General features: G+C 37.8%; 1 protein-coding gene and 1 long non-coding RNA gene across 2 annotated transcripts in view; both read left to right on the plus strand.

Annotated features, from left to right (window-relative positions):
* Positions 1 to 4,179, plus strand: part of LOC106949639 (uncharacterized) — a 342,173-nt gene extending 337,994 nt beyond the window's left edge. The window contains exon 3 of the long non-coding RNA XR_001425415.1: positions 3,242 to 4,179. This is a non-coding gene — a long non-coding RNA (uncharacterized LOC106949639). The remainder of the gene's footprint in view (positions 1 to 3,241) is intronic.
* A 1,617-nt stretch (positions 4,180 to 5,796) lies between these two features.
* Positions 5,797 to 27,453, plus strand: edc4 (enhancer of mRNA decapping 4). Its single transcript, XM_015036014.1, has 25 exons — positions 5,797 to 5,881; positions 6,367 to 6,553; positions 7,713 to 7,860; positions 8,683 to 8,787; positions 8,951 to 9,063; positions 9,149 to 9,232; positions 9,317 to 9,412; positions 9,975 to 10,074; positions 10,871 to 11,051; positions 12,192 to 12,258; positions 12,577 to 12,668; positions 13,408 to 13,592; positions 14,274 to 14,353; positions 14,437 to 14,569; positions 15,491 to 15,780; positions 16,305 to 16,532; positions 17,481 to 17,582; positions 17,679 to 17,822; positions 17,992 to 18,028; positions 18,772 to 18,919; positions 19,020 to 19,175; positions 21,276 to 21,391; positions 21,872 to 22,037; positions 25,475 to 25,661; positions 26,298 to 27,453. Exons 2-25 carry the CDS (start codon positions 6,384 to 6,386, stop codon positions 26,551 to 26,553), a joined length of 3,384 nt encoding a protein of 1,127 aa, XP_014891500.1. The 5' UTR covers positions 5,797 to 5,881; positions 6,367 to 6,383; the 3' UTR covers positions 26,554 to 27,453.
* Positions 27,454 to 27,729: the final 276 nt, after the last annotated feature.

Here is a 27,729-nt window from a genome sequence, read left to right on the forward strand (position 1 = left end):
GAACAAATACTTAATGATTTCTCCCCTCCCTTTCTAGAAATGCATATAAAAATCACACAAGATTGAAATACTTATTGGTTATGAATTTAGGCACATTTTTATTTATCAGACCAATATAGATGCGTTATGAGTAAAGTAATTGTCACAACAAAGTTTCTTCAAAGAAATCTGATTGTAATTTAGTGCAGTTACTGAAATATCTTCTATCTTAATTCAAAAATGACCAGAATACATTAAATAAATTAAATTAACTTTTGGTGTGAGTTGCTCATAGATCAGTTGAAATTAAAATGTTAAAATCAAATGTATTGAAAACGCAGATTTATCAAGAACTGCCATTTGCCAAAGTCAACACTTTTCAACGATTATCTAGGCATTAGACAACTACAAACACAATATGAGAAAAAACACCTAAAGGGAGTCTACCTACCTATTGCCCTGTGTAAACATTTCAGTTTCTCTTGGCTCAGTGTGATTTGGTTTGTTGTTACTTCTGTTTTTATTTGACTTTTGTTGCATGTTTTTATAGTTTTTCATTCTATTTTCATTTTCTGTTTTATTTCTTATCTCAGTCTGATCCATTTTAGTACTGTTCAGCACTTTGGTTAAACTAGTTGATCCTTTATTGAAAAGTGCTATATTAATATAATGCATAAATACAAGAACACACATTTTCTTATGGTTCTTTGAGTGTAAAAGATTATACAGGCCCTGCTTTTGCTGTCTATTTTGACTTAAAACTATTTTATATATATTTGCTAACTACTTTAATTGCAAAAAGTAGTTTAAAATTCACAAAATAATCTGAGTTGAGCTTAAATATGCTGTGTGAACATATATTCATTTCTCTACAGAAAATATAAATATGCAGAGATTTTCTGTAGAGGTTCAGAAAATCTCTGCAGGTGTTTGGAATCAAGTAGATGATTAAGGTGTGACACCATGAGTTTCCAATATTTGACTTGTCATTGTATTCTAATTTTATTAGATGTATCTGAATATTACAGCTGTGTTTTTTAAAGTGGGGGTCTCAGAAAGCTGGAGGGGAGGTTAATGCAAAAACAAAAAGTAATAATAATAAATCCAATACATTTTTAAAACACATTTTTTGTTACAAAATCTAATCTTTTTTCCCAAACATTATGATGAAATATAAATTACAATAATTCATTAAAAAGTAAATGCCAAGTTCCATTAAGGTTATATGCTTTTATTCTGGAAACTTCCTTGTTGAGGTAGCTATGGTAACGAAAGCAGTTCTACCTGAACAGGCTAACCGCAATAAACAAAAGAAAAGATAAAAAAGCAACTCTGTTTTAACTTCACTCGATAAAGGAACAAGGTTAGTAACGCCGATTAAAGTATATTTGAGTTTCAAATGTTTATAGAAAAATCCGGTATTTCTGTGTTAATGGTACTATTGTACTAAATTTAATAAGACATGCATAACAACAGATGGTGTAAACAGTTGTAATTTTTGTTATTTTTTCTTATCTAGCTTTTACATTTGTTGATGAAATCATCATTTAACAATCAGTTTTGACCATCTCAAAATGAACTGGTTGCTACATAAAATGTTATTTGCCAAGCTCTCGTTTATGATTGGCTGCCAGTCAAATTTATCAAGTCGCTTTGCTCCTCAAGCTAGCGTAGCTAGCGAGAAATGACCGAACCAGAAAAAGGCCCGCCGTGGTGGAGACTGCTTCAAAAATAGAGATTAAATCAAATTTGACTCGATAAATATTACATATATTTTAAAATCAGAATAGAGGATTGTGGTAATTTATTTATTTTTTTAGCAGTTATTACATAAACATCAGCAACGATGAGCAACGGTCAAATGGAAACGTTGTGCCCGAAAAGAGAAGAGGGGGAAGCGGGCGCTTTGACCCAGCTGAAGGCTAGGAAGCCACCAATTCCGACTCTCTTTCTGACCAATGTTCGCTCACTGGATAACAAAGTGGATTTGTTACATCTGAGTCTGAGTGTTTCTGTAGAGATGAAGAACTATGCCGTACTTTGCCTAACGAAAACCTGGCCATGTTACGTCAATTCGCGTTTCCCCATCAGATACGGCTCCCCCAGCGTCTCCTCGCACCTCCTCCGCACCGCAAAATGCGCGCTTGCTTGTTCAGCGCCCACAACTACGGACACTGTGAAAGGCCAAACAACGTGTTTCAGCGACGTTGTCTCGCATTATTCACGTTTTGCAACTGCGCTCTCATAAGACATAAACACACAAGCACACACACACACACAGAGGTGTATGTATGTATGTATGTATACAGATGTATGCATACTGTTAAGGAAGAATTTCTAAAATAGTTAACTTTGGAAAAAAGTTTGGCTCTCTCTCTTCCTTAGATCCCAGGTCCTCTCGGCAGGCCACGTGTAGCCACAAGGAAAACAAGAATGCGTGATGACATCACAGAATTACAGAATTTAATCCAATATAAGACTATGCATAAACTTAAAAGTAAGACAATGCACAAACTTACACCAGAAACTGCAGAACAACAGAAACATACATTGATTACCTGAGACAAAAAGAAAAGGCAAAGACGTCTTTGGAGAAGTTGCAAGCGCAAAATTTGATTTGTTACTTCTGTGTAGAAAGTTTTATCCTCTTGTATTTAATTTATTCAAATAAGGCGTATCTTTGCTCATCCAACCAGGAGCTATCTCTGACCCTCTATCTGAAGCCTAAAACCCCTGCCGTGTTTACGGCCTTTCACAGATGAGTGTGAAAAGCCAGAACTTCCACTGTATTGTTTTCTCACAGACAAAAGGCAGTTCAAACGATCCCAGCAAACCATCTGCTGGAACTACAGGTAAAATAAAGGTCAATAGGCCAGAACAAGTAACTGATTTAAAACCACAATTTAGGCCATTTGAATCAAGACATGTTAAGTTTTAAAACTAGCTTATTTTAAATTTATTTTCTCAACAATACATGCACTATGCCATTCTTATAGCTCTATGTAACCTAAAACCAGGAGAATGCTTAATTCTCAATGCTGCCCATCAGATACTGTCCAACCTGTGTTAAACTGGGATACAATATCTGATGGCTAAAAATCAACAATTGGGTGCTGTTCCCTCTGTCTTAAAGTGGTGGAACGGTTTCTGATTTTCATAATTTAACCTTCAGATAATCTGTTACCCGAACCAGAAACCCTAGCTGAATGCTGAGGTGAGACCTCTGCTGAAAGCTAGGGATGCTGCTATCAGGACAGGCGAGGCATCTGCACTCCAAGAAGTGAAGAAAGAACTGACTGCGGGCATTATGAGGGCCAAAGCCACATACGCCCAGAAAATTCAAGGTCACTTCACCACCATTGATACCTGGCACATGTTGAAGGGCATCAAGTGCATCAATAACTGCAACATTAAGGATGTACAATGCCAAAGGGAGCCCTCACTGTCAGATGCACTCAATAAGTTCTACGCCCGCTTTGAGGATCTGCTTTGAGGATACTTGTGCCACCACCTGGTGACACGTCTCTTTGTGTGACAACAGCAGATGTGAAGAAGACCCTCCAGGAAATCACCTAACCCTAACCCCGGAAACATCCCAGGGCAGGTACTGAGGGACTGCACACATCAACTGCCTGAGGTGCTGATGTGGAATTGGCAGACATCTTTAACACCTCACTGTCACTGGCATCTGTGCCCACCTGCTTAAAGACCACCACTATTGTCCCCAAGGGCTCCACAGTGACAGGCCTGAATGACTACCGACCTATAGCCTTAACATCAGTAGTCATGAAGTGCTTCGAGAGGCTAGTCATGACCCACATTAAAGACTTCGTCCACTTCACTGTGGAACCCCATCAGTATGCCTACAGGAAGAACCGTTCCACTGCTGATGCTATCTCATCAGTGATCCACACAGCCCTCACCCACCTGGAGAGCAGGAACTCCTACATCCGTCTGCTCTTTCTGGATTTTTCCTCAGCCTTCAACACCGTCAACCCCACAGACCCTGGTGCAGAAGCTCTGCTCTCTTGGACAGAGTCCCACACTGGGGAACTGGATTCTGGACTTCTTGACCAACAGACCTCAGATTGTCAGGATCCACAACAACGTCTCCTCCTTCATCACCCTTAACACTGGCTTGCGGCAGGGCAGAGTGCTGAGACCCGTCCTCTTCACTCTGATGACGTATAACTGCTTGGCAAGGCACCCAAGCTGTCATAGTGGAGTTTTCAGACGACACAGTAGTAGTGGGATGCATCACAAACAGTGATGAGTCCAGAGAGAAGGTGGATGCAGAGAACATTACCTCTGCATCAACTTGAAGAAAACCAAAGAGATGGCGGTGGATTTCAGAAGGAATAAGAATCCTTTTCAGCCCCTGTACATCAGAGGAACAGCTGAGGCCTCCAGCTACTGGCACCTGGGCGTGCATATATCCAGTGACCTCACCTGGAGTACCAACACCTCCTATCTGGTCAGGCAGGTCCACCGCGTCTCTACTTCCTCAGGAAGCTGCGGAGAGCTGGACTAAGGAACTCAGTCCTGAGGAGCTTTTATGGCTGTGTGGTGGAGAGCGTTCTCTGCACCTGCATCACAGTGTGGCACGACAGCTGCACTGCTGCTGAAAGGACGGCTCTGTAGAGGCTGGTTAAGGCTGCACAGAGGACTGTGGAGAGCAGTGTTTCCTCCACAGTACGATGGGCGCTCTTCATCATGAAGGACTCCACCCATCCTGCACACAGACTGTTCCAGCCGCTCCCTCAGGGAGGAGGCTGAGCAGCAGCCAGAGCAAAACCACCAGGCTAAGGAACACTTTCTTCCCTTCAGCTGTCAGACTCCTGAACTCAAGCTGCACCTAATTCAGCTTCACCACAGAGATTATTTGAACACACACACCTATGCATCACATAAATGACTTTATTTATTTATTTATTTAGTGTAGTAAATTTCTTTTTAATTTTAATTGATCATGTGATTCATTGATTTATTGTTTATTGCAGCAGGCCTAGGTATGAGGCACCATTTATGCTAAATGAATGTAATAATTATTGAACAGTGAATGAAAGTGAAGAAAAACATTTGAAAAGTTGATGTTTCTTCTGTATCAAAGGAGTTTCCTCAGCTAGAAATTAATGCTAGAATTGAGTGTCAGATCTCCAATTGCCAATGGGATCTCCAATTGGGTCGGATCAGAACTTCTAGAAAAATCAAATCGCTTTGCTGCTTTCCCTGCTCCTTCTGAAGTAAACATAGCTTTTAATTGTATTTCTCAGATATGCAACCAAGCGACGATCAGAGAAAACTGTCCTTCAACGGAGAGCTGAACGGTTTACTGGGAGCAGGACTTCTGGGGACCAGCATATCTGAATCCACCAGACCCATTTCCACTGACGGCAGCGTCCAGGAGAGCCAGAGGATGTGAGTGGCTACTCTTCATCTCTATGGCAGCCATTTTGTGTCCGTTTTTGTAAAGATATGGAAGCTGCATGTCAAATTAAATGGATATTCTCTGTTGTTTTCTAGCTGCCTGACTGGTGATGATGGGAGTACCTGCATCCCCATCGTCTTAAACAACGTGGAGATCGTGGCGAGTCAGGACTCAGGCATCAACAGCAAGGCACGGGGCAGCAACAAGGTGAGTTTGGATCAGAACCACATTAAATCCTGCTGCTCTCATGAATCTTTTTCATTGAGGAGAGATCACTCTTGTTTAGTCCTCATTAAAACCTAAGAATATTTTGGAGTTATGATTATTTTTTCCTATTTTCTTGTATTTTTATCTGATTTAAACTCTTCATTCAGGTTAAAATTCAACCTGTCGCCAAGTACGACTGGGAGCATAAGTATTATTACGGCCGACTGATAGCCGTGTCCAACTCCTTCCTCGCCTAAGCCATCAGAGGAGAGAGAAGAAATATTTGACAAATTTACTTTGATTAAAATGATTATTTGATTATTTAAAATTTAAAATGATTATTATTTGATTAAAATGTCACACAGACTTTATTTACTACTGGAACCAGAAACAACAGTTGAGTGTTGTTGGCAGATTCTCCTTTGGACGTTTGTGTGAAGCATAAATAAAATCAGAATATAAGATAATCTGCAAGTCCTTTTCAACCTATGTTCGATTAAATTCACTACAAAGACAATATATTTAATGTTCAAATGTTTATATATGTTCAAATATTTGCAATATTCATTGGAACATCATATATCTTGTTGTAGTGAATTCAATTTAATCTAGATGGAAAAGGATTTGCAAATCATCATATTCTGTGTTTGTTTATATTTTTCACAACATCCCAACTTCATATGAAGAGTTGAGCAGCTATTTTTCTCCATGGATTCAGATTCTTTGGTTGATTTTTGCGTGTTTTTGTTCAGGAGCCAACAACCACGCCATGATTCGCGTGCTGAGTTTGGATTTCAGTGAGCGCTCCTTGCTGAAGGGCTTCACTGGCGCCGTCACGGATCTCGCTTTCGCCCACCTCGACTCCTCTCTGTTGGGCTGCGTGGATGAGGCGGGAAACCTGATGGTCTGGCATCTCACACTCACGAGAAGCAAAATACTGTATCCTGACAGGAAGCAGCAGAAAAATGCTACGTTTTGGGATTTTTCATTATAGTTTAGTTTTATTTTGTTGTGAAATTTGTCTAATTCAGTTTCGTTGTTTTTATTAGGTAAATATTGTTTAGTTTTAGTCCAGTCTTTATTAGTTATGGCTGTAGTTTTTGTTTTTTCATACTTTGGTAAATTTTTAGGTGCAGAATTCAGAAAGGTCAAACTGCTGCACTGCAAAAACACAAAATCTTACAGAGTAACTTTGTCGCCAAAGTGCAGTTTCTAGTGCAGATATCTTACTGCACTTGAAATAAGACAAAACTAATTTATTGGTTACTTCTCAGCAAGATATAGCAGCTTGTTTTAAGTAAACATTTCCTTTATATTGTTGAAAAAGTGCTATTTTAACTGACAGATATTTCACTTATAACTTTGGAAAAATGTCTTGCTATAAGTGAAATAAACTGTCAATGAAATAAGTACCTTTTCTACAATTTTATGGAATTATTGACTTAAAACAAGTTGCTATATCGCGTTGAAAATTACATTTGCTCATTTATTTATTTATTCATATAAAATTATATTTGCTCTAGAAACTAGACCAAAAGTACTTGGAAAGATTTTGTGTTTTTTGCAGTGTGTATTTTTTGAAGATGCCATTTTCAAAAAATGTATTCAGTTATTGTTAAACAACCAACAGCGTTTTATCACAACTTTCGCCATTTCCCACACTAGCGTAATCGCCTCCAGAATGGAAAGCCGTAATTGGGAGCTACATGATGTCAACTGCTTGTGTGGGGAAAAAATAATTTCATATCAGTTTGAAAAGCTAATAAATTCACAAATAGAAAAACAAATAACACAGGGTATTATAACTGTGATTTCAGTATGTTTTAGTTGGTTTTATAAACTCAGTTTGTTATAGTTTTTCCTCATTAATTGGCATTTTTATTTATGTCAGTTAACAAAAATGCTTTCTTATTTTGAGTTTTTATTTTGTTTAGTTTAGTCAACTACGTTACCTCTGTATATCAAATTCCAGATATCTACCTTTATTTAGTATTGCACAAATAACACTAAATAATCTTAAGATTAAGATCTTAAACTCTGTGACAGCGGAGATGGATGTTTTCCTTCCCTCGAGTTTTCTTTAACCTGGACCAAACAGGGATCAGATAGTGGTTCATATTCAGCGTCCAGAAGACGCTCCACTGAACTCCCACAGACGCCTCATCTGGTGCCCTTACATCTTGGAAGACAGCGAGGAGAATCAGGACGACACCAGCCAGACGCTGGCACTCCTGCATGAGGACAGGGTAAACGGCTCTGAACACGAATCAGAAAATCCTACATGACAGAAAATATCCAGGACATTTCAGCAGCTATTCTCTTAATTCTAATTTAAATATTACAATTGTTAAAAACAGGATGAAAGTTCTAAAAACTTAACTAAAAAAGTCTGACAAACTTGAGGGTTTGCAGTTGTATGGAAGTGCATTACTGTCATAAAAGAAAAAAATAAAAGCACAACAGGAAGTTATAATTACGAGTTTTAAAGTTATCACAAGAATAAAAGTTATATTTTCAACTTTAAAAGTTAAAATTTTGATGTTTTATTTAAAGTCAAAATTATGAAATAGTAAGTCACAGTTTTGAGATACAAAGTCATAATTACAAGAATAAAAGTAATAATTTTGACTTTCAAATTCAAAATTATGAGATTCAAAGTAAAAATTATGAAATGTAGATGTAAATTTATAGTTTTGAGATACAAAACCGTAATTGCAAAATTAAATAATTTTGAATTTCTGTCATAATTATGACCTTAAATTAATTAAAATTATGACTTATTTTTGTAATTATGACAAAACTATGACATTAAATCTCATAATTACGTTCTTTTATTTCATGATTTTAACTTTGAATCTCATAATTGTGACTTTGTACCCCATAATTATGAGATTGAAAGTTGAAATTATGACTTTAACATTCGGAATTGTGACTTCCTGTTGTGCTTTAGTTCTTTTTTATATGGCAGAAATGTGTTTCCATAGGTTTGCATCAATATTAGTAGAAAATAAACATAAACTTGAGATTTCTCCATTTTCCTTTATTTACATTAACTTTCCCTTTTCCAGGCTGAGGTTTGGGACCTCGAAGTTTTGAGAGCCAATAACAGCAGTTGGCCAGTTGATGCCTCAGAAATCAAAGATGGCCTCATTATAGTTAAAGGACACACACAGGTACCTGGATTTTATCTTTCCCAAGAAGTCACGGCACAAAAACGGAGCATTTACAGAAGATAAAATATGTCAGATACTCCTTATAAGATATTTTTATTTGGCAAAAGATTTTGTTTTTTGCTGTTTGTTTTCTGTTAATATATAAAACTGTGTGCTCCTGCAGAGAGTCAGTGAAGGTGCTCTGTCCCCTGATGGGACCGTTTTGGCCACAGCGAGCCACGACGGTTACATCAAGTTCTGGCAGATCTACATAGAAGGAGGACAAGATAAGCCCAGGTAGGAGCGAGGGGGTTAACCACGATCATCAACAACATTTTGCTGCTGATCCAGTTTACATTTCTGCTCCTGTTCTGTCGTCCAGATGTCTCCATGAACTCCGACCTCACGAAGGACGTCCTCTCTCCTGTCTTCTCTTCTGTGACAACCACAAGCGGCAGGACCCAGAGTCGGTTCACTGAAACGTTGACGCTCCTCTGAGTTTCTGTCTGGAGTTTCACTAACGTTTTTTTCCCTGTTTTTATGTTTGAAGAGTTCCGTTCTGGAGGTTTCTCATAACTGGAGCAGACCAGAACCAGGAGTTGAAGCTGTGGTGCACAGTTTCCTGGACCTGCTTGCAAACCATCAGGTAACTTAAACAACAGATGTTTTTCCTACTTGCAACTACACCTGTCACAATAATAAAAAAATCAATTAATGGCAAGATAAATTAAAATGAGCTTCATAATTTTCATTTGACTGATTTATTGTTTTCCTCTTTCTACCAAAAACCTGGATAATAAAAGTCTTCAGTCTGGTGCTTTTGTCTCAACTAGCTCCTTTTTTTGAAGGACAGTTTTGTTTACACAGACTTCATAATTAATTTTATTTGTTGTTTCTGTTGTTTTACTTATTTTGTAATATTTAAAATGTCTTCCAGTTTCTGTATTAAATGTTTATTAAATTTTAAAGTTTATTGATTTTTAAGAATGTGCTCTTAAACACATTCTTAAAGTTATATTACTTTATAGTGGTCTCAAAACAACAATATTATCGTTTGTAAGAACTTCTGGGACATTTTATCATCCAACACATTTTGTTTCATGACAGACCAAGTGCAGCTCCTAAAAACAAAAAATACAGCATGCAAAGCTTACATTTTTCTTCTATTCTAACTGTTATACCAACGCTATCCATTCTTCTTCTTCTAGGTTTTCTCCAGATCCATTCAACTCTACGGTTCTTCCCAGTCTGAAGGCCAGTTTAGATCTTGCTGCTGAATACTTGATCCTCACTGATGTGCAAAGAAAGGTGAGTGGTGTAGTGTTTAAAGTAGGATTGAAACTTAATCATGATTAATCGATTGAAATAATCTAATTTAGTAATTGGTTAATTGTCAGAGCAGCTAGGAGTGAAACAGCCAATGTAAAATAAATAATAAATAAAATAATAATAACCATTAAATAATAATGGTAGTCAAATAGATTGACTACCATGGTGAATCATAAACTTCACAAAATCTTTTTTCAAATGCTTCACAAAGTGAAATTATGAATTCTAAATATAATGTAAAATAAATAATAAGCATGATGGTGCTCAGAGCACAAAGCATAGAATTAGACTGAATCGATCTACCGTCATATTTGGGAACATTGTTGCCAGAGTTGGGAAGAGTACATAAAAAATTTATTCATGTCAGAGTAGAACTATTTCAACATATTTTTACTCAAAAGTAAAAAGTATTTGGTAAAACGTCTACTCAAGTAACTCGAGTAACTGATCAAATTATCAATCATTTAATATTTAAAAATTACATCATCAGACTGAACAGATTATAAAAGTTAAGCTGAAACTAACTCTGCAGTGGAAATTATACAGTTATAAAGTTAATTTCTACTTAACTTTATAATTGTCATTGAAGAACAAAAGTTACAGTAATTCAAATAAGTAACAAAAAAAAATTTTTTTATAACATTTTCCCCCGAAAAAAGTTTCTTGAGTAAATGTAACTAGTTACTACCCGATCTGGAGGTTTTTACCATGCTGGGGCCGATACAGATGTGATGTGAGCGGCGCCTGATGGTGAATCCATATCGTCCTCCTTCAGGTCCTCTATGTGATGGAGCTGCGGCAGGACCTGGAGAAGGGCAAAGCGAGCTTCACGGCCGTGTCGGAGTTCCTGCTCACCCACCCTGTGCTCAGCTTCGGGGTGCGCGACGTGACCCACAGCCGCCTGAGGCACACCGAGGTTCTGCCAGCGGAGGAGGAGAGCGAGAGCATGTCGACAGGTGGGCGCTTTCCGCAGCCACACCTGGAGCCAGTCATTCCAGTGAATCTGAGTTGGAAAGATTCTCAGTCGAAATAGAAACAAACACATTGGCTCCTTTATATTTTTCAGATTTACTTTAGAACAGAGGTGTCCAAAGTGCGACTCGGGGGCCATTTGTGGCACGTAGACTGATTTTGTGCAGCCCACAAACATTATTGCGATAAACGATCATATTATTGTTTTGAGACTATTTTCAAGTAATATAATGATAATGGCATAATAATGCAATAACACACTCAAAGATCATTAAACTTTAATTTCTAATGAATATTTAACACTAAAACTTGAAGACATTTTAAATATCCAAAATAAATAAACAAAATAGCAGAAACAACAAATAAAATTAATTATAATGTCTCTTTAAACAAAATTATCCTTCAAGAAAAACGGTTTGTTGAGACTAAAACACCAGACTGAAAACTTTATCATCCAGTTTTGGTAGAAAGAGAAAAACAATAAATCATGCATATGGAAATTATTGAGCTCATTTTAATTTATCATGTGATTAATTGATTTATTGTTTATTCCAGTTCAAGATGAGACAAATTCATCCCCTTCACCACAGGTGGTTGATGCAGATGGAGACTTTTTATTTTTACGTTAAACTGGGCAAAGTTATTACAGACGAATAAGACTTACCATAGAAAATGCAAACCTAACAGGCTTTGATGCATCCAGATCGGCTTTTAATAAATTTATTAAACTTGGCCATGTGTTTTCAATAAAAGTGACTGAAATTGTATTTTTATTGCTCCAAAAATGTTTTTTTATTTCATACTTTAGAAATATTTGCAAGAAAGTTTGCTGTATTTTTTCCTCTTTAAACCCTGTTCAGAATCTATACAGAGGAAAAAAAAATTGAGGGGAAAAACAAGCGCTTTTATACTTTAAATTTTTGGCACTGAGTCGACCACAAATTTAACTCAGATGGACGAGGCAGCAGTGTAGTAAACCTAAAATACTGCCACCTGCAGGTGGGAATTGGCATCACTTAATGGTCAATGTTTTGACCAGAAAATGTGAGATAAAATCAGAAAAATGTTAAATACAAACACTCATTGATCCTGATTTAACCAGCTTTTCCTGCTTTCTCCACTAGAGGGCACTCAAGGACCTGCAGAGTCCAAATCTGGGATCCAAATTAAACTCTACTGTGTTCACACAAAGTAAGTTTTCTTCTTCTGTCTGTCTGGATGCGGCTAACCTGATGGTGAAACAATAAACTACAATTTTTAAATGACATCTGAGTTGGTAAATGCGACTATTCATTTACCAAAAACAGTGGTTGAAAACTATTGACTTTTTCAATCCAGAACTGTGACTAGTGACAGTTATTTATGCAAAATCAATCAGCAGAGTCACTGCAGAAAGAGTTACTTTAGTGTTTACTTGTTTGTAAAGATGAATCTTTGTGGTTTTTGCAGTAAAAAAAGGTTTAAATCAACATTTCTCTGAATGTGTTTGTCTCCATGTTTGTGTTTTAGGAGTTTGCAGGACGTCCAGATCTGGTTTCAGCCCAACGCGGGGTTCAATACGCCGGGTTTTATTCCCCACTCTGACTCCCAAGATGGTTTTGGTAAGTTAATGTTGAACTGTGCAGTTAGATTAGATGAAGTTTGCTGATTGATGGACGCATCAGTACTAGTTAATAAAATAATACGAAGCATAAAGACATGATTGATTGATGGATGGATGGAAAGACGGACATTAAAGAAGCAGTAATATGGAAGATATCCAGTCGATTGAGCTATATATATATTTTTCAGTTCTTCAGTCATTTGAAATTTGAAAGTCAAAGTACTTTCAAATGTTTCAGGAACTCCTGATGATTCATTTAGCTTCTTTAGAAATCTGGACTGTGGCACTAACATTAGCGTTAGCTGCTACATGCTTAGCATTGAGATGCTATTTTAGGCTTGAATAGCTTCGCAGGTAGGCTAACTCCTTTTAGCACAACTTGAACATAACTACAGTATTTTTCAGCGTCCAATCAGACCTGTTTTTGAGGCAGAAATTAACCCCGTTGGGCCCAGAGAAACCACTATAGCTGCTGTTAGCAGATGTAGCTTGTGCATCTAGCCTTGCCAGAAACGCACAAATACAAAGGTTCCACTTGGAACTTTTGTACAAAAAAAATCTGATTAATTGTGTTTTAAAAAAATTCACGCATTAAGATCTTTACAATTAATTATTTTAGTATGTTAAATTCCCACTCTAAATAAATTAAATTTAATAGGTAAATATCAGTTATCAGAACGATATCAGTCCAGATTGTTTTCTGTCTTTAATTCTGCTTTGTGCTTGTTTTTCCCCAGCTGGGTTTCCGGACCACCTCACCGACCAGAGCTCCGACAAAGATTCTGGAAGTGGCTCGCAGTCCGACCTGAGGAAGATCCCCTCACTTCCTGTTCCCTCTGACTTCCTGTCCAACTCTGGGGCATCCGGCGGGTCGATGCCCAAGCTGATGACTCCTGACGCCTTCATGACACCAAGCACTTCGGTACTGATTGTAACTCCAATCTTTTAGGGTGTCATTTGCAGAGTTGGGTAGTAACTAGCTACATCTACTTGAGTAACGTTTTGGAAAAATGTACTTAGGAGTATTTTCACTACATTGTACTTGTTACTTTTATTTGAGTAATTAAATGATGAAGTATTACTACTAAATTAGATTTTTTTGTTTTACTCTTTTAAAATTTCTGGATTCTCTACTCTGAATGAAAAACATGTTTTAAACAAAAATTCACCAGTGTAGACACATGCCTGCAGTTTTTGTTAAAGTTTCATAAGTTCTGTTTTGAAGAAAAAAAAAAGATTAGGATTTTTTTTTGTCTGGTAATTATAGTATTTATACAAATTATTCTAATTTGGTCTTTTAAAATAATATTTATACAGAGCTTTATGTTTTGGTGTGTCTAATGGTGTAATTTTTAAATATGAATTCATTTATGTTTTGGTTAGTTACTCAGTACTTGAATAGACTTTTCTCCAAGTACTTTTTTACTCTTACTCGAGTAATTTCTTGGACGGCTACTTTTTACTTTTAGTTGAGTAAAAATATGTTGAATTAGTGATACTCTTGAGTACAATTTTTGGCTTCTCTACCCAGCTCTGGTTATTCATAATTTTTTGTAACTCTGCATCTTTTTGACAGCATAATATAAGTTTTGTGACTCTGTAGGTTCCTGCGTCTCCTGGCAGCAGCGCCAGCAGTCTGACTATTGTTACAGCCATCAGCAGCAACTCTGACTCGACAAATAGGTGAGCGTCTCTGTGAATATTATTGATATTTATCACAGAGAGCACTTCCTCCATATGATTTGTGGTGATTTGTTTCTCTGCAGAGCCATGGACGATATCAGTCAGAGTCCCATCAGAGGAGAAAACAACGGCGGCAGCAGTTTGGGACTCTCTGTCGCCACCAGCAGTCCGAGGGCTGCACCTGCAGTTCTGCTGCCCGGACTGGAGAATCTGCAGGTACGACATAACGCCGACTCCTGACTGCTTCTCAGATTTCACTTCCTAATAGAGGAAATTCCTGTTGTAAAAGTTTTAATAAAATGTTTGCATTTAAGATAAAAAACATATTTGTAAATGTGTTTCAGTCAAAACTTTATTCAGTTCAATTTCACTAAAGAATTGCTGTTACTGCATTTTAGGCAATAACATATGAATTCTCTCATTTAAAAATGAACTTTATTAATTGTTTAAATGCGTCTTTTAATGTCTTTCTAATATTGTATGTCAAAGCTTTAGTGGTTAAATTAAGAACCTGGACAATGTGGTAAAAAAATTTGCCTCTAGAATAATCCATTACTAAAATTGTTGTTACAGAAAAGTTCCATGTCCTCCACCTCTTTGATTGAAGCTTTTGGTAATTCATCAATCTGCTTTTGCAAAGTAATCTAAAAGTAATTTGATCTTGAGCTGCAAAACACAAAGGGCTGCAACTAAAGATTATTTTAGTTATTGATTATTCTGACGATTAATGGGAAACGATATTTTTGCCAGGTTCTGCAGATTTTTTTAATTAACCACTTAAGCTTATTTTATAAAATTTAAAACTATAAAAATGAAGACAAACAAATCATTCATTTTTAAAGGAGGAAAATGCATATTTTGTTGCCTGAAATGCAATAGCAGCATTCCTTTAGTGAACGCTTAATCATTTGTACCAAAATATGCATCTGCAGCTTAAAAGTACTTCTGATATCAACATATGAAAAGCTCTGGTGATATTTTTTATTATTTGATTAGTGTTTGGATTGCAAAAAGTGCTTAACAGGATATTTATTTATTTATTTACAGAATGTCATTTATTTAGGAGATGATCAATTTTCTTTGTTTTGACTGTACCGATCATCAGGACAAACAGCTGTCTCCTCTGTTTTCCTCCAGGCTCTGGCTTCCCCCAGTGGCCCTCTGGGCCTCGACTCGCCTCAGGTCCCAGATTCTCCTCTGCTGCTGCCGCTGACCTCGCCGACCCGGGCCCGCTCCCCAGACGTCATCTCCTCCGCCTCCACCGTGATGTCGCAGGACATGCCGGAGATCGCGACGCAGACGCTGCAGCTGCAGCGCAGCCACGGCCTGGAAGCCCTGCAGCTTCCTGCGCTGCAGACGGACAGCATGGCCTCCGCTGCATGTGCTCTGCACCTCCTGACATCGCCGCGCGCCGCCACCAACAACGGGTACAAGCAACCAGGCAGCACTCATTGATTGATTGATTTCTTATTTTCTTTCACTCTTGCTCTTCCTTTCTTTTTATTTTGCTCTTTCTGTTTTTCTTTTGTTTGTTTTTTTTTGTTCGTTCCTTCAGCTTGTTTGCTCTCCTTTTAACTCTTGCTCTTTCTTTCACTCTAGCTATTACTCTTTCTTTTGCTTTTCCTTTCTTTCTTTCACTCTTGTTCTTTTGCTTGTTTGTTTTTTTCTTTCATTCACTTTTTTTCCCTTCTTTCTTCTGCTCCTTTTGTGTTTTTCTCGCTCTTTTTCTCATTCTTTTGCTTGGTCTTTCTTTCGCTCTTTTGAAACTCAAATATTTCAGCAGAACAAATCCAGAAAAAACAAACATAACTAAAAACATAAAAATTCCAACACAGATATTTTGTAAAACTCAAGTATTTGAAAACGAGGCAGGAAGAATCATTGACCTGTTTATTATTAATGTCTATCGTAATAAGTCAGAACCAACCGAGTTGTTTTCTTTCTCTTGTAGTTTGTTGCCCCTTGAACTCGGAGGTGCTGACGGCTCGTCGATGGCGGACGATTCGGAGTCCAGACTCAGTAACAAACCGTCTCTTCTGGAGAACACGTTGTCGCAGGAAAACACTGGGGTCAGTGGAGGGTCGTCGGATGGCAGCGTTAGCCACACGTCATGGCCGGCGGCTCCAGACATCACCAGGGAAACCAGGAACAGCCTCAGGGACAACGGGCTGGGAGAATGGTCAGTCTGTTTCATTCCCTTTGTTCAATCTTTATGAAAAACTAAAGACAACACGGCTCATCGGACAGAAAATAGGATTTTTCTTTCCATCACTTTATGTCCCAGAGTCTGTGAATCCACTGGAGATAACCTAACAGGTTTTTTTTTGTCTGAATGCTGCTTCTCTATGTTTGGTTCTGGGTATGCAGAGCAGAACCAGAAGACCTGAGGGGTCTGGAAGGTTGATACAACAGCAGCAAATCTTCAATGTATTGTGGTGATAAGCTGTTCAGTGATTTATAAACTAACAAAAGTGTTTTAACATCTATTCTCTCTTTGGAAGGACTGTAGAACTGGGTGATGTTCTCTATCTTCCTGGTTTTAGTCAGAACACCAGCAGCAGCGTTCTGGATCAGCTGCAGCTGGAGGATTGATTTTTATAGTCAGACCTATGAAGACTCTGCTGCAGTAATCGATGCGACTAAAGATAAACGAGTGGATGAGTTTCCTAGATCTTGCTGCTACATTAGTCCTCTAATCCTAGAAATGTTCTTCAGGTGACAGAATGCTGACTTTGCAACTGTCTTTATGTGGTCTTTAAGGTTCAGGTCAGAGTCCATCACTACACTATAGACAAACTTCTTTTAGCCTCTTATTGGGTTTATATATCTGATTGGCTGGTTTGGCACCACGTTATTTTCATCTGACTTTCATGTTTTTAAAAAAAAAAAAAAAGAAAAAAAAAAAAGAAGCTTCACGACATTTGTCCTTTAACCTGGAGATGTTGCTCAGGTGATAGAAGGCCAACTTTGTAACTGTTTTCATGTGGCTCTGAAGGTCCAGATCCAGGTTGCCTGATCTGTAGTTTCTTGCTTAATAACTGACTCTAGATCGCTCCTCTTTAGGACCAAAGATAGAAACTTCAAACTTTGTTTTGTACGTTAATTAATTGTTTCACCTGTCTTGCAGTTTGAGAGACGAGTCAAGCGAGCGCCGCTTGAGCTCTCCCTACCACCGGCGGTCCTACCACCTCGTCCAGAACGACAGCCAGGATGTCGGCGTTGATCAGAGGTGACGCCAAGCTGTGCAGCTTCATTCACTACATGATTACAGAGACTTCCTCTGAAGCTGCGGTCGCTGTTGAAACTTTGACGTTTCTGTGTGCAGCGATCCTGATGACGAGATCGCCAGCCTGGCTTCGTCCTCTGGGAACTGCGGCTCTCGCTCCTCTCACAGGATGCCGGTGAAAGACTGGAAGAGCTCGCCACGAGGCTCACCGAAACTGAAGAGGAAACTCAAGAAAGATGACAAGTATGTTCGAAACTAAAAAAGCAAAATGTCTGCTTGATTATTTCTCTGTTTCTTGACTCTAAAACTGCATATTTCTCTTTAAATGGTGCTAAAGTTGTAATGAAAATGGATGCAGCAGTTAGGGAAATGTTGCTTACACATTTTGAGGGACGTTTTCTCTCATTTCCAGTGAATCTTCTCAGCCCAGGCACATGGATCCCGGTCAGGTACAGTTGGCTAGTAACTTGTTAAATTTAATTAATTACATCTACTTTAGTAAATTCTTTGACAAAATATACTTTTAGGATTATTTTTGCTATGTTGTACTTTTATTATGAAGTATCTCTGCTCTTATTTGAGTAAAATTTCTGGGTTTTCTAGCCACGAAATGAAAAACAAAAATGTTTTAACCAGACACAGACGCACACCTGCTGTTTTTATTAAGTCATTTAAAACGTGTGAAAATGATTTGGAAAGATTTTATGTTGTCTGATTTTGTTATTTTGTTGTTACTTATATGAATTATTGTCATTTTTGTCCTTAAAATACTAAACTTTTCACTTAAATGTGTAATTTGGTCCATCTTCAGCTGCTTCTCTCGACCCACTAGGGGTTAATTTCTGCCTGAAAAACTGATCTGATTTGATGCTAAAACAAAGTATTATTGTGTTCACGTCGTGCTAAAAGGAGTTAGCCTGTCAGAGATGCTATTCAAGCCTAGAAATGGCATCTCAATGCTGCCCATGCAGCAGTAGCAAAGACGCTCACGCTAATGTTGGTGTCCACAAGTTTAGTGGATAGAATAACACTTTGCACCAAGCTGATGGCTGAATAACCTAAATGACAGATTAAGGTCATATGTCTAAATTTACCAGCAAAAAGGGTTTTTGAATTGAAAATTTGCTTATTTTGTTACGTTTTGAATAAAATGCAACAAAATAATTACAGACTTCTATTTGGTGTTCTGCAGTTTAACACAGAGACTCAGGATGAGCTCCTGATGCTGCTGCGCAGCCAGCAGAGGGAGCTAGCGGATCTGTGTTCTCTGGTGGAGACCATGCCGGGAACCATCATGGCGCAGGTGGAGCACGTTCTGATGAAGCACCAGGAGCAGGAACGTATCCTCCACGCGTTTCTTCCTCTAACATGAGGCGCTGCATTGTGTTTGCTGTGAGGTTTGTCTGTCTGTCGTTGAGCCTTGACCCTCTGTGGCCTCAGAGCGCAGACTGGACCGAGCTCTGGCCGAGAATCAGAGCCGCCAGCAACAGCTTCACGAGCAGCTGAGCCAGCAGCTGAGCCACGCCCTCAGCACGGCGCTGACCAACAGGATGGACAAAGTCCTGAGAGAGGAACTAAAGAAAGCAGTTCCGCAAAGTAAGCTAATCGTTGTATCATAGCAACTGACCGCAACGCCACTTTATGGTTCTGAATCCAACATCAAAAACATTTTCCACACAAAGAACAGAACATTCAGTCAATTACAGTTTTATGTTTTCAGGCTTGATGTTTATTTTACTATTATTAATAAGTGATCACTGTGATTAGATTAGCTACCACTGCTATTAGCTAAGCTAACAGCGGTGGTTGATTTAAACCCCTGCTCTGCTGATGATCTGTCTAAGTTGATGTTTAGTTCGCCTTTTATTTTATTTTGTAACTGAACCAAAACACACCGAATTCCACATCACATTTACATGTTATGGATGTCAAAGTCAAGGTAGCATAACTGAGCTGCTTCCCTCTCCCTCGCTCATTAAAACTATCATGCATATATTCAAAATTAAGCAATAAAACCAATGCTAGTCCTTGTCAGCCAGCAGCTATTTGCCCTCCAGCTGGAAGCTGGTGGCGGGATCTTGCATGTGTCACATCACCTTGCAAGGGATCCATAGTAGCACAGTCAAACAATTTAAAAAAAATAATACAGTAGTTTAATTATTATTCACCATGCCTAATTTTGCAAGCTTGAAGTGTAAATTTGCGTGCAGTTATGCAAGCCGTCTTGCTGCATTCCAACCAATTAAAATGTAAGCAATTGTCAGTTTTTTTTTTTGTTTTTGTTCTTTTTGTTGCAAAAAGCAGGTAATGTAATCTCCAGTTAGCAACATCAACTAAGGGAACCTTACTCCACTACACATGCATACAAATAGTAGCAAACTTGTTCAGGAAACAACTGTCAGATGAGATAGATTTTATTTTCTAGTTTTTCAGTCTCCCGCTCCTTTCTGATGCCGACTGGGCAGGCGGCATAATGTAATATTTTAATAATTGTAACATTATCACTTTTTTCTCGTAATTAAAGGAAAAAAATCACAGTGTGCCCCTAACGTTTAAAGTCTGAATAAATAGAAGCTGTAAAACCTCAAACAAGATGGCCGTTCTGGGCGCGCTGACATCACCATGAGCCATGGAAAGAACTGCAGTGGAGGAAAAACAAATCCAGCTTTTCCAAAATTTAAATCTTCAAAAGCCAAAAATTTGATTAATTAATCAAATCGATTTGTGGCTCAGCCCTACCTGAGTTCTTAAAAAAAAAAAAAAAAAACTTTACACGATTTGAAAATATTAACATGAAGATTAGTAACGACTTGATCTCAATAAACTGAAATTGATTGTATGCAAACCCTAAAATATAGCAGTATAGTTGGTATTTTTGCTATTTTTATGGCATCAATAAATTCCAGGAAAGTCATAAAGTTGCAGTTTGCTTTGCCAAAGTGGTGCATTAAAGCAGCTTCTGCTTTTATAAGAAGCAGTATTTGTATTTGTGGGACTAAAATCAGTGAATTTTTAAAGACGACAAAAAGCACAAAATATTGTGATAAACTTTAAATCTGTTTAACCCAGCCCTGGGTAAAATGCAGCAGTTTTTTGTTTTACTGTTTTCCAGGCGATCTGTGAAATATTTTCTGGTTTTCTGGCCTTTTAAGACGTTAAGGAAGCTGTAACTTCACGGCTTGTTTTGAACACTTTGTAGTTTTATTCCAGTCATTTTTTTGTCATAATTTTACACTAGGAATCTGGGTTTTTGAAGTGTTTTCTGACCAGAAGAGCGAGATCCAGTTTTCCTTCCAGAACCCGATGGCAGCTAGCTGATGGCAGCGCATGGCTGCATTAATCTTACAGCAGATAATGAACTGCATCCAGGAAGCATTTAAAATAAATTCACATGGTCACTGATGAGCTGCTTTTTTGTTTTGTCACTTTGAAATGCTCCGAGTCAAAGTGCAGAGCAGGCTGTGCATCAATAAATGATGCTGTTATTTAATGCTTGAGATAATTCTGAGCGTAAGTAAAATTAAATATAGCAAAGAGCGCTGAGGTGTGTTGATGTCGGACTAAAACGCTGTCGTCTCTGGAGAAACGTTTCCCCGCCTCGCACTCAGAGTAGAAAAGTCTTTTTTTGCTCGTCTAATTATAGACACGCTCCTGCTAATCTTTCCCCCTACTTTCACTTTATTTGATATTTTCCAGCCATTTCTAAGAGTCTGGAGCCGGTGACGGGGCAGCTGAACAACTCGATCGCCGCTAAGATGGCCGCCGTGGAGGTCACGATTAAGGACATCGTCATCAAAGTGGTTAAATCCAAGGTAGACCAACCAGTTTCATCACCTCTTATTGTTTAGTTCAGGGGTGGCCAAAGTGCGGCTCGCGGGCCAGTTGTGGCCCTCAACTGCACTTCAAAAATGATACACATTTGCAGATTGAGAGTTTTAATTTGCAATCAGGGTAAAATTATTACCAACATAATTCTCTTACAAAGTTTTCATGTTTTTATAACCAAGATTTAAGAAAAGGTAAAACCATGTGATCCAGAGAGTTTTCCTCAAAAGCTTGACTTCTGAAACTCAGAAAAATTCAAAGTTTTTTTCTAGAAAATTTCTGAGATTAATCACTAAATTTATTAAGTTTTTTGGTAGAAATCTACACCTTTTATCTTTTTTTTTTTTTTACTTACGATGCCCCTAATACATTGTCATAAAATCTACAATAAGTAACATTTTTGGCCCATGTGGCACAAAGTTTGGACAGCACTGGGTTAGTTCTAACTTGTCGTGTGTTTGGATCAGAACACTACGGACGCCATGGGCCGGGCCGCGGCGGAGGCCATGCAGGGCCCCATCCAGGCCGCCTACAAAGACGTCTTCCAGAGCACAGTGCTGCCCGTGTTTGAAAGAGGCTGCCAGTCCATGTTCCAGCAGATCAACGACAGCTTCAAGCAGGGCACGCAGGACTGTAAGGCCGCACAAATTAACACTGTGGACTGCTCACAATCTGTAACTTTCACCTTGAAAGGCATCACCTCTACATCCATGATTTCACTCAGTGTCTTAAAGGGTCAGTGTCATGTAAAATCAACTGGTTTTTTTAGCTTTACATCATTTTATGTTTTAAAAACAATGGCAACAATTCAGCTGTGAAAAACATCTAGTTGGACATTCAAGTCACAGCTCTTCCCCTGCTCCTTAAGACTAGCCAGCAGCGATTAGCAAATACTTTGAGGAACTGCCGTCATTATAGGAGCTACTGCTCAGTTTAACGCTGGTAAATACATTGATAAAGGGTTAATAAAGGAGCCAGAAGAGTTTCAGAAAGGGCAGGAGTTTTAAAGAGACAGAGGCCCAATTTCAAGGTGTTCAGTCTCTTTTAACTCATGTTTGATATATGCAGCATTTTTGTGACAATTGAATTTAACATAGTTAATTGATTGTGCTATAAAATGCCTGGAAACACGTGACACTGCCTCTTTAAGCGTAGTTGACTCACATTTATTGAAGTCAATAAATATTAGATGAAAAACCTCAAAACGAAAAGCACAAAAGCAGCTATGACTATTTTATTCAACACAAAATAAACACACTGTATACAATTACCAACTTCCTAAACAGATTTCTGTACTTTTAAAACTCAGATATTTTTCAAAAATCTATTAGTATATAATAATACATAGTAACCCAGTATTTTTGACCAAATATATCAACACATTTTTATCCAACTTTATATTGTCAAAGTGCCTCTAGCCAATATTTATGATCATTTTAAATATTTTATTTTAATATTTTTTTATATAAATTATTTCTAAAACAACTTAACAAGTATTCAAACCATATGTGTGTGTGCGCGTGTTTTTGTCCCCATTTTAGCTAGACCTTAGACAACCAAGTGCAATTTTTAGGCTGTTTTATTTTATTTTATTTTTAAATCTGACCTGTTTGATTATAATTCGCCCAACTCATTTTTTGCCAAAGGTAGAAATTTTTATTTATTTATTTTTTCCAAAATCTCTTTTTATTTTAATAAGGGGACAATTAAAAAACTGTTCAACAGTGCAATCAAAGTCGACCATGTATGGATTTTGTTTGCTCTGCTGGTGCTCCAGTCATTGAAGGTCATTGAAATATTTTCCAGGTCTGAATGAGTATAGAGTGAGAAAATGGGGGGAAAATATTTCTATTTTCTTTAACACATCCATTTTTTCTCTTTGAAATATCTGCCATAAATTCACAGTCAAGTTTATTTTTTGTTATTTATAGTCATAAAATGTGGCCGATAAAGCTCTGGCAAGAAAAGAAAAAGCTTTTCCACCCGCATTGTTATCCTCAGTGTTGAGTTCAGGCTCTGTATTGAAGTTCTTTGTGTTTTTCCGTCTGGTTGGTGTCAGGGGTCAGCTGCTCAGTACGGTTCCTCTCGTACTGAGCAGGATTACTATTGCAACAACACATTATCTGAGCACACAGACAGCAGATCTTCTCTATAGGTTCGCCTAGATTGGAGCCTTGAGACTCAAACTGTCTGAATGTGCAGAGAAGCATCCCACGTGTCTGCAGAGTCAAACACTTCCTCCGTTTTACGGTAAAGTTACGCGTTGGAGAAGTCTGGATTTTCTTTCCTTTATTTTTATTATCCTTTTTTTTTTTGATGTCCTGCGGCTTTAAATTCAGGCTAGAAAGGAGGAAGACAAGGTGACACGAGATCCTGCGATGGAGTAATGTCTGTTATGAGCAGTCTCTGAAGTTTAATCCACAAAGATTGGGGAGCGCACACCTCTTCCCATTTAAATGTAGTCAGTGTGGAGTGATTAAATATTGACTGAAGCCGCAGCATTAGCATCAGAACTGCTGCATCACTTCAGGCCTGACGCAGCTAACGCTTACTGCATCATATGGTTGCAATTATTTCACATAAAAAAGGTCATTTGACGGATAGCAGGACACAAAAGCTATAAACAGGCTGTGCAGAGCGAGAGTTCACCTATTGAAATTAACAACTAAAGACTGGTGTACCTACATTTAACAAAATAAAGTGATCAATATTTCTTTTCCAAAAGTAAAACAAAAATGAGAATTTTTTATGTTTTGTTTCACATCTAAACCCAGTTCATGAACACTGGGCCCAGTTTTAAGCCCAGTAAAAAGTGATCTTTATTTATTTTTGTTTTTCTTATTTCTGTATTAAAAAAATATGCTTTTTTATTGTTATTCATGTATGTATTTAAGTAAAATTATATTTTGTATTTAATTATCGTTTATTATATATTTTTTTGTTTTTATACGTTATTTGTTTTTATTTTGTAAGTAAATGGACATAAGGCCAAAATAAGCTATGGAAAAGTGTCAGAGTTGACACCTATTAACACAGATTAAATAACACAGGAAAGACAAGAGAGAGTTAGATTCTGAATACTCGCGAGGAGAACAGACAGAGATGTGCTTCCAGTTACAAATCTCCTACTGCTCTGAAAGCACATTTGCCTGCCCCTCTCTTTTTATTGTCTTTAGGATCCCTGATCACAGAGAGCGCTGCAACTCTAAAGGGAGGGGAAAACACTTCACACAGTTACAGCACCAATGATTATCACTAACTAACAATACAATCTATCTCACCCTAGCTTATCTAGTTCCTGACCCAGGATCAAACAGGACAAGTTGTGAATCGGCGATGGTTTTATAGCTATCTAACAGGTCAAAGCAGGGCGTTCTGTGAAGAGCTGCTGTCTCTGCTCTTCTTCAGAGGCCCTCTGAGAAAGGAAATCAGAATGATTAACAATACATTTCTTAAAAGATATGAATAAAACAAATAAGAGTACATAAAGTAAGAACATAATAAAAGTATAACAAATAGTTGATAATACTACAAAATACCTAACAAAAAGCCTTGCTGCTGTTTTTTTGTATTTAAGAAAGCCTGTTGTGTCTCTTGGTAATTAAAAAAATGATTCATAAAATTAATATTAAAAAATGATTAATGGTTTGCGGGGTAAAAAATGCAAATTGTGTAGTGATAAACCAAAACTAATGGTCCCCATCTGGATGTAAATTAATGCAAAAATGCAGAATTTCAGAGTTTTAGCTTTCAGATAATGAAATAAGATATAAAATGTGGAAAGTCTGACATATTTTTCACACTTATTTATCACAGCTCATTTTAGGATTTAGGGTAAAATATTATTTACTTTTTAAAAAGTTTTCTTGTGTAGTTTATTAACTTCAAACACCTCAGCAACTAAAAATGTTTCTAATAAATCTAATTTATCAAATCTTTGAAGCATCTATTAGCTTAAGCTAAACTTAAAACGTTTAAGTTTGAGTCCTGTCACTCAGCATTACCATGACAACCTGCTCTGAGCAGAGAGGAGTGTGTTTTTCTGTTACTAAGTTGTGTTTTCTCTGCAGACATCCAGCAGCTGGAGGCCCACCTGAAGAGTCGGAAGCAGAGAGAGCAGGAGGCGCGGGACCCCGTGATCGGCCAGCTGCAGCAGGCGATCGACGGCTTCCAGAGCTGCACCGATCAGCTGGCCAGCAGCGTCTCTGCCGCCGTACGAGCCGAGGTCCAGCACCAGATGCAGGTGGTGGTGGGGAAGTACGTACCTGTGCTGCAACCGAGACGCGCCGCCTTTAAAAACACTCCTAGGGTTTTCTGAAGTATGCTTGGAACAACATAACCAAATCTAATTTAGTTTTTCTCAGCAATTACAAACTTTGTTTCAATAGTTTTGGTACCAAAATAAAGCAAACATGAGAAGTGTAAGCGTCACAGAAAATGAAGATGGAACATAAATAATTTGGATTTTTTTTGTCCCTCACCAGAATTGTCTTTGCCTCATACATTATATAAACCTTTTAGATGGAGCTGCATTAATTGCCGTTTTCTAGCTGATCACCAATTCCAATTTTGGCCAATATTTTTTTTTTTTTTTTTGGTAAATGAAGTTAATTTATAGAAGTTTCAATAAAAAAATAAAAAAAAAACATACCTACATTAACAATTTATTGTCCAGCAATATTTATGTATGCTAGGGGTAATGTGTGGTAACGGACTGCATTAAATAATAAAACTGAGTAAAAATAATATATCTCAATCGTGGGACTAATGTAAGAACATAAATTTGATATGGTCTCTTGTTTGCCAATTCATTTCCCAGCCTCAGTAGTTTATAGATGAGCTAGCTACTGCGCTAATAGCTCCGCATTCAGGCAGTAACTCTGTCTCCTCCAGTCTGCAGGACTCCATCCTGAGCCAGTTGCAGCGCATCGTGAAAGGCGAGGTGAGCCTGGCGATGAGGGAGCAGCAGGCCGTCGTCACCTCCAGCATCATGCAGGCCATGCGCTCCGCTGCCGGGACGCCCGTCCCCACCGCACACCTGGACTACCAGTCGCAGCAGGCTAACATCCTGCAGCTGCTCCAGCAGGGCCAGCTCAACCAGGCCTTCCAGCAGGTACCGACTCGACCCAGACACCACAGGTCACACTAGACATCTTTGTTGTCCGTCATTTTGACTGACGGCGCCAAAAATATTACATCATATTCTATTATTATCTGTCGGTTTTTAAATGTTATTGACATAGACTGTTTTGATGCCTTTAATTTTTATGCGGTTTAATATTCAGCACATTAAACAGACAATCCAGATCCCATCATACATTAATCAGGCAGATGAACTTTTTCACCGCATTGATAACAAAATCACTGATAGGACAATGAAGTGAATCAATTCCACTTAAGTTATGAAGAGAAGGAATATTCTGTCAACACAAACCCTGCCAGTCGCTCTGATGGGCTAAACCGCCGGTGTCCAAACGTTTTGCACCACAGAGCTTTTTCTCTCCTTTGAAAAAAATACAAATATACTATTATTGTGAATTCTCACTCCTTTACCTGCACAACAATAAATTCAACCAGTTACATTTTTTACAGAAACCAACATGAGTCTGAAATATGTCTTAATATTTACATTTATTTAACTTTTTGAGCCAATTATTTTCTATTTTGTCTATTTTTGGTTCATAGCCAGCGGCAGAAACCAGAATTTTCTTTTAAAGCCTTTGTAGTTTGTAGGACAAGTGTGTTTCAGAGTAAAAGTTTCTGGATGTTTTGTGGCTGGGATCTGCTAATGAAAAAAAATTATTTGTTTTGGACATTTTCCTTTTACGATATAAACTCTAAATGAAAATCTCACCCTAAAATATTTTGTCAGTTTTATCTGCCAAATTTGAATCTATTTTCAAGTGCAATCAGCGGCCATACAAACTCATTCCAGGGGCCACAAATGGCCCTCGGGCCACACTTTGGACACCACTGGGCTAAACCGTTTATTTACAGACTAAGCAGGGATTCATTTACTGCAAAAACACAAACTATTACCAAAATTTTGATCTAGGTTTTACTGCAAATATCTTATTAAAATGAGACAAAAGTAAGTTATAAGTAACTTTTCAGCAAGATATAAGAGCTTGATTGAAGTCAATAATTCCTTAATATTGATTAAGTGACTTTCTCATTGGCACATTATTAAACTTGTAACAAGACATTTTTCCCATGATATACATGAAATAATCTTACAAACGTTTTCATCAATATTAGGAATTATTGACTTAAAACAAACTAATATATGTTGCTGAAAAGTTAGTTAAGTTAGTTTTGTCTTATT

Source organism: Poecilia latipinna, unplaced genomic scaffold (assembly GCF_001443285.1).
Source record: "Poecilia latipinna isolate Pla-1442-1.1 unplaced genomic scaffold, P_latipinna-1.0 Scaffold354, whole genome shotgun sequence".
In the NCBI taxonomy this organism is placed as follows: domain Eukaryota; kingdom Metazoa; phylum Chordata; class Actinopteri; order Cyprinodontiformes; family Poeciliidae; genus Poecilia; species Poecilia latipinna.